Source organism: Lactuca sativa, chromosome 5 (genome assembly GCF_002870075.4).
Source record: "Lactuca sativa cultivar Salinas chromosome 5, Lsat_Salinas_v11, whole genome shotgun sequence".
Lineage (NCBI taxonomy): Eukaryota > Viridiplantae > Streptophyta > Magnoliopsida > Asterales > Asteraceae > Lactuca > Lactuca sativa.
In genome coordinates this window covers 313,352,817-313,360,475 of record NC_056627.2, presented here as the reverse complement: position 1 = coordinate 313,360,475, position 7,659 = coordinate 313,352,817, and the positions used below count along the sequence as shown (strand labels likewise).

General features: G+C 35.1%; 1 protein-coding gene across 1 annotated transcript; it reads right to left on the bottom strand.

The window, feature by feature from the left end:
- Nucleotides 1-1,397: 1,397 nt before the first annotated feature.
- Nucleotides 1,398-3,741, bottom strand: LOC111887950 (cationic peroxidase 1). The gene is made up of 4 exons (XM_023884085.3): nucleotides 3,517-3,741; nucleotides 3,019-3,210; nucleotides 2,587-2,752; nucleotides 1,398-2,423 (listed from the first exon to the last, which is right to left on the bottom strand). Exons 1-4 carry the CDS (start codon nucleotides 3,739-3,741, stop codon nucleotides 2,041-2,043), a joined length of 966 nt encoding a protein of 321 aa, XP_023739853.1. The 3' UTR covers nucleotides 1,398-2,040.
- Nucleotides 3,742-7,659: the final 3,918 nt, after the last annotated feature.

Sequence of the window (7,659 nt, the reverse complement as noted above, 5' to 3'; positions counted from 1 at the left end):
CATCAAATCTAACCAATGAAAGGGTCCAAGAAACCCTAAATCCATGTGATCATCATAACAGTAGAAGGAAAGTTGAATTACTACCTCAAATATGATGCCCTGAGCTCCAAATCCACAGAAAGGCAACCTCGCTTGCTTCCTCTTGGCTAGAACCTCCTTCTTCTTGCTAAATAACACCTCAAAGGTCAACAATGGCTCTCTCTCTCTCTCTCTCTCTCTCTCTCTCTCTCTCTTTCTCTCAAAACACTCAAGCACTCTAGGGTTTCTCTCAAGGGACTGATAGCCGCAAATAACAGTCCTAAGGGCCTTAAAATAGGTCCCAAACCCGAGAGATTAGGGTTTCATTAAACAGCACAGACTCGCCGAGTCCACCCATGAACTCGCCGAGTCCGGTCATGATCCGGATAAGAATTCGCGACCCTACTCGGCGAGTCTAAACACCAACTCGCCGAGTTCCTCCACAAACTCCAGAATAAATTAATAAAATAATATACCTAGGGATTCGGATGTTACATATTTATTTTCAGAAACACGAAATAACATTAAAAAATATAAATACAATATTTAATTAAAATTTTTTCGTATATAAATATGATTTTTCTGTATGAATACGTATAATTTGAAAAAAAATACATAGGGTAAAAGTAAAAAAAAAAATAATTATAAACTTAAGGGTAAAAACGTAAAAAAACTGTAAAGTTAAGGGTTTTTTTGTGAAGTTAATATAATGGTAACCCGGAAAACCTGTTATCACCGGTAAAAGGGTAAAACCGAACATCTTTTGGAAAATGTTAGGGTAAAAACGGACATAAAATTCAACTTTAGGCAAAACCGACAAAACCTTAAAAACTTAAGAGTTTTTGTGACATTTAGCCCTCCTTTTAATATGTACATCCCACTCTTGTCCTTTGCAATTCCAGCTCTGGGGCATAAAAAAACAAAGTAAAAAATAACACACATGTAAATTACAAAGATTAGTTTTCTTTGATCTCTTTTAAGTTATAACACGTCCTAGAGGAAGAAAATAAAAGAAAATTAGATATTTATAAATATAAGAGTAAATTACATGATTCGTCATTGGTTTACGTGTCAAATTATGTGTTTAATCCTTATTTTCAAGTTTTAACTCTGTCTGCTGTCCCCCCTTAGTTTAAAAGTTGTACGCTTCATCTCTTCTGAGATGAAGTGACTATATTCTGTAGTAATTGGTCATTCCGGAGTAATGTCCGAAATATGTTTTTCCAGTCTGAAATATACAATGTCAGATTTCAGACCTATTACCTACCACCTACACTCAACTCTAGAATGATCATAAGTGCTCTAAAATACTATATTTTATAATAATTGTTCACTCTATAAATTTTATAAATTTTTTATTATTGTTTTCAAATAATTATTAGGCTACCCGGAGTAGGCATTAACCCATACATAAGTTTTCTATGTGGCACACTAACTCACCGGTGAACGCTATTCCATGGACCGGTGGTTTGACTGTGTAATGACTTGTAGCGGTTGTGAAGAGGGAGGAAGACACACATTTTGATTGTTTATTTCATTTTTCTCTTATATTTCTCTCATTCTCTCTCCTCATTCTTGTCCCTTTACTACCAACCCACCCGTAAACATTATTTCCACAACCTAGTGGGTTGTTAGTGGCATGGTAAAATATCTACGTGGCGCTGAGTTGGCTGATGATTTGGCTATGACCACTTCCCACAATCTAATTTATACGGGATAGACTAATTAATTTCCGATTCTTTTATCACTCACACCAAAATGCTAGAGTCTACTCCATAGGGTGTTTCATATATGTTTGAGATTTCATTGAAGTTAAAAAGTTTTTAAGGAATTTATTGACTTGTGACAGCATAGTCTTCCTGATTTACAAGCTCACCTTTTGTAAGGCATCAAGAAACAATAACGAAACAACATGAAATAAAAAAAAAACAAAACAAAACGGTTGTTGTTGTTGTTTTTTTCATTGCATATCAGTTTCCCACACAGGTTGAGAGACGTTTTCCTGCTGTCTAAGAAAAGAGGTTAATTGGCTCTTCTGCAGTTGACCCTAATTTCTCCATTCTGTCCAGTTATAGCGCCAACATTGCCCATCTTCAACATAGCACTTGCAAAGTCACGAAAGAAAATAGAAGGATTCGACCCGTAGGTCCTCACTTGTGCGTCAGTTGAACCCCCATTAAATAGTTCTTGGTCCGAATGCAATAATCCGTTCTGGTTAATCAAATCATTATAGTATCTATTATCGAAAATCTTCGATGAAGCATCTAGTGGAGAGAGATTATTGTCATCTCCACTCGAAGGACAATTTGCTTTCAATGATGTCGCAAATGATGGATCTATGTTGTTTTCGTTGTAGAGATGATCACGGAAATTGGTGCACCTAGCTTCACCAGTTGTATGAGCTCCTGCGTACAAACATGCATGTATAATTGTGATGAGTCATGTATTCAACTCACATGGGAAAGAATATTCAAGTCATCGGTTAATTTATTGCAAAAATTTGGTAATATTCTTTACATATCATCATATCCCATTGACCCATTTTAATTATATATAAAAGCAACTTACCAGAGAGAGCTACCATTTCGTTAGTAGTAAATCCTTTTGATGCAAAGGATGAGATGAGATCGCTAAGACTTGAAGTAGGTAAAGGGATGTCGGAATTTGCTGCACTTAGGCTTGCTGTTGTGGAATCCCTTCTTCCAAATGTAACACTCCAGCTTGGCCCACCAAGCTGAATATCACATAAAAATATTACTGCGATTAACTTCACTTCATACTCGAGAAAAACTAATTAGTTTTATCTGTTTTTAAAAGGGAAAAAAAAAGCCTACTTTCCAGAGGTGACCAATTAAAAAAACAACTCAAGTACTGGATGACTCAGTTTGATGATCTCTAGGATTATAACAAAAAAAGATTTCAAGTACACACTGACAAGTTAAGTTGTAGAGAAATTAAAGAACTGATTTAAATAACGTTGGAATTAAATTTTCTACTTACAGCCACAACGGAAGCTTGAGCAGCAGCAGATAATATATCTGCACAAGAAACGACACCAGGGCACTGGAGCTCCAACTGGGTTTTAATAGTATCAATCACGTCGAATCCTCTCGCTGAATTGCTAATTTGACTCGCCGACTTTTCCCCCGTAAAGTCTTCAGTGTCGTCCAGTAACACAGATGCGTCACATCCCTAAATATTTCGAAGCAAAATAATTAATATGAAGATTTATCTTCAACTAATACTCCGTAATAAATTCTTTTTCTAAGGATAAAACAAAAAACTTTTTGTTTTCATTTGACCCCTTAGAGAATTAAGTATTTGTTCTGTATTTATGCTCAAAACTCACAAGCGAAGGAATTGAATAATCAAACGGTTACAAACTACATGTTAATTATCATTATTATATATGCATTTGATGGTGTAAATAACGTGACACAAGTAAACCTAACTAAGTGTTCCCATGGGGAATGTGGTATTAGAAAGTCGGAGACTTGCATTTACAAAGCAATCAAGGAAATGGAGGCGAAGCAACGAAGCTCCCATGCGAGATTCCTGTAAAATAGCTGAAGTCACCTCTGCTGTCACAATAGGAGTGACCATAGGACACGTTAAAGAATAGAACGAGGGTGATAGCTGACCCGAAGTAGTCCCAAACCGAAACCATAAAGGTAACGTAAAAGTAAAAATCTTAAACAAAGAAGAAAAGGTTGATGAAGTCATGAGTATGACAATTTCAAATAGCAGAGAACGTTTGAGAAAAGAGGGTCTGTCATCGTCTATATATAAGCAAACAATGGTTGTGTGTTGTGGGGTGGGGGTGGGGGCGGGGGGGTTTCAATATACTACATACTTTAATGGTGATGATATTATCTAACAACATTAATTATTCATGATTTATTGAGTTCTATTGAGTTATTGAGTTTTTTGAAAATGATGCAATTGCCCTATGAACTTTTTAGAGTTGGTCCATTTAGTCTCTAAATTGCTTTTGTAGCTTTACGAGGGAACGAACTTGTTTTTGTCTGGTGGATTATGTCATTTTTGAAGTATTGAAGGGGTAAACCGGTCACAATTTTGCCATGTCATTTATTAACGTAACTATACCCCACACCCCACTGTCGTCTTCTTTCATCCTTATTTTTCAAATAGATACCTGCAACATTAAAACCCATTATCAACACCATCTCTTTCTTCTAATTCTTCCACTCAACCAAATCAATGGACTCACCACGATACACACCCCGCAACCCAAGAACACTCTTTCTTCAAAATCTAAAACTCCTCTCTCCCTCCACGATCTCCTTGTCCTTTCCCTTCCCCTGCCAAGAGATCAAAAACCAGTCTCTGGGGAGGTCACCGATCTATATGGGTCTTGTCGCCGTTGCAACAACCGATTTTCTAACACTACTAGAAAAAAGGCTTTTATTGACAGACGAATTACGACATACAACACTTTTATGACAAACATAAAAGTCTGTCATAAAATTTATGTCATATATCGGTGACTCACCTCACTACCGCGCCATGGTGAGTATAACACCATGCCATGGTGACCCGATAGTTGACCGTTTGACTTTGACTTTCATAGACTTTATCGAAATAGCAACATACTTTCTCCCTAACATCAAACGATCATAACTTTCTCATACGAACTCTGTTTTAACCGATATTAGTGTCCATGAAATCATCTCATAATAATCTATCACTTTCTTCCACTAAATCATGTCCATTATTACATAATAATACCTACTATAAAAATGGATATTACAAACTCTCACCCCCTTAAGAAGATTTTGTCATCGGAATCTCATTGATAGGCTCTGATTAGGTTATAACAGCCTACTTTATCACCCCTTACATACACATGTATATATAATCACTTATATACTAATAATTTCTATAACTCGTGACATGCTTACAGCATCCAACATACCTTTCATTATTCTTACTCTACTATCATACATGTTAATCAATGGCATTGCAGTCACTAAGACTACCATGATCAATAGTTTCCAACACGATGGTATTTCAATCACTAAGACTACCACTAAATCTAATAATTTTGTGTCCGGGATATTACAGTCATTAAGACTATCTTAAAGCATGAGATCGTCGTGAACCTTAGCATTCCAATCACCAAGACTGCTAGGTTCTATCCTTCATCTTGATTCATTATATGTATTTTATCAACCAAATTCATATTAAAGTAATCATACATCTCGTTCATGATAATTAATCATTCCCAACTAATATCTGGCATTCGACTGATAGCCTACACTTAGCCACGAATAAATAACATATATAACCCACACTATATGGCATACTTGCCATTTCTTTCCTTAAGATTTTGTCTTAGTATTCAATACCCTCGAATTACAACGAGATTCTTACAAATACTAACCTTAAAGGCCAACACCATTCAATCATTTCCTTACCTATTTAGGTAACTCTAATTGTTCTCATACTCTTATGCAGTTCGTTACTTCATGTTTTCATTTATATAATTTCTACCATCCATCTTTAAAATTTTCATAATACACTTGGGCAAATCGCCCATCCTACTTTTACAAGTCACATATCTTCCCTCTTTCCATGTCATTTTTAAAAAAATCAATTCATCGTTCTCAATCACAGTAATCCATTACATACCAACAAAATGGTTAATTTTTCTAGGTATTTAATAGATACCTATCAAATAATCAATAACATTCTATCTCAGAATCAATCACCACATAGTCCATATTGACAAACAATTCTACAATCTAAGAAGAAATCAATTTACATTGATCCTCTTATCAACACTTACTCTCTACAGAGGGTTTTGTCTCAATAAATATCTTTTTATCCTAATACAAGATCACATACCACTATTTGCTAATAACTTACAAAATTAGACACATCTAATGCGCTATTCTAATCCTCCAGGTAGACTTATCACCAAGGATACCATCTCTTAAAACCTTTCTCTTTTCTCTTGACTTGCACAATCCCCAATCCTTCGTTTCTCAAGTTTTATATAAATGAAATGAATCTATGAGTTAAACTCATAACATTTCTATTCCATGACTCTAAGTATATAACTCCTGATTCTTAATCTTATTCATACAATAACATACCTTATAAAATGCCTCACTCAGTCTCGTATTCAAATAACTGAATGTCATACATAATAATGCTATCTCATTCATCAACGTATACATCAACATTTATGCGCTAAGCATACTATTATGGCCGCATCGCGGTCCTGTAGTATTCCTGACAATTATCATTTGTCACTAAAAGTCCGTTAGGAAAAATTATAACAATCTACTTTCATACCACGTTGCGGTTATTCTCACTGCACCACGAAATCCCCAAAGCACGTTGCCATCACTATTCATTTTACGTCAAACAATTCTCGCCTCTGCATTGTGGTAAATAGATCATCGTGTCGTGATTACACTTTGAAGAGTCAAGAATTCAACGAATGAATGATTATGTAAAGAATAAGAACACATGATGTAAATAAATCTGGTTTAAGCTCTCATTAGTCTGCATGTCAAGGTTACAATGCTCTAATGTGAAAGTCAAAAAGCGTCCACAGTAACCTCGACTCTTTTACAAATTATAGTACACACAAACTCAAAATGTATAGAATGACTTCGACATACAAAGAGTTACCAAGTAAAGTGCCTGTTAAAATACATAGATAATATCGAATTTGCATAACTTCGACATAGACAGCTACATTACACTAGATATTAGAGACAAAGACTTTGCATATAGAATATCTTCAAACCTAATGAACTCAACATTCTCCCCCTATGCGAAGAATATTCAAGTCTTTGAACAATTGGCAGTGTCTTCATAGCTGCCATGATTGTCTTCCTTATTTCCAGGTACCAACAAATGTTCTTGCGAATTTCTTGTCTATCAACATCAGAGTTCTTATGACTTTTCATAATTCTGAGCAAAAGAATTGTTAAATTTGTTGTAGAATACATTTCCTTCATATATGTGTAACAAAAATGCTTCTTTTGTTTTCCCTTGAAAAACAACTCTCAAAGGATTTAGAAGAATCTCCCCATCATCATATTGCTCTAATTATACATTATCAATCGTGGTTTTTTGATTCTTCTCTGGCTTCTTGTATAACTTGGCTATCTGGAAGTCTTATGTACCAAGATGTGCCAAACAATAGTCGATGTAATTTCTAAGATAGGCATAACCAGTCACATATACCTTCTTATCAGTCATATGCTTATCATCTATAGTTTTGATCATGAATTCCAATGTGATCAAATCATTCAGATTCATCAACGAAAAAAATCAGCAATAGTGAATTTTCATGTACTATTATCTTGCAAGACATTTGTGTTGCTAGCTTCCAACTCAAAGAATAAACGATTGTTTGATTGTTTATTACAACAATCAAAATGTGTGTTTCCTTATGTGAATTTTGAATTTTACTTAGGGTTATAAGGTTCTTGTTGTTCAATAGAATGTTACATCAAAAGTGTTATGACTTAGATGTTTAGGTTGCATGTACCCTTAAGCGTTAAGGATTTATCCGTGTTAATACATGTAGAACCCATCAGTGGTGTCAGAGTCTGGTTGTCTAACAATTGAATGTACATTGCTTAAACTTGAACAAGGTGG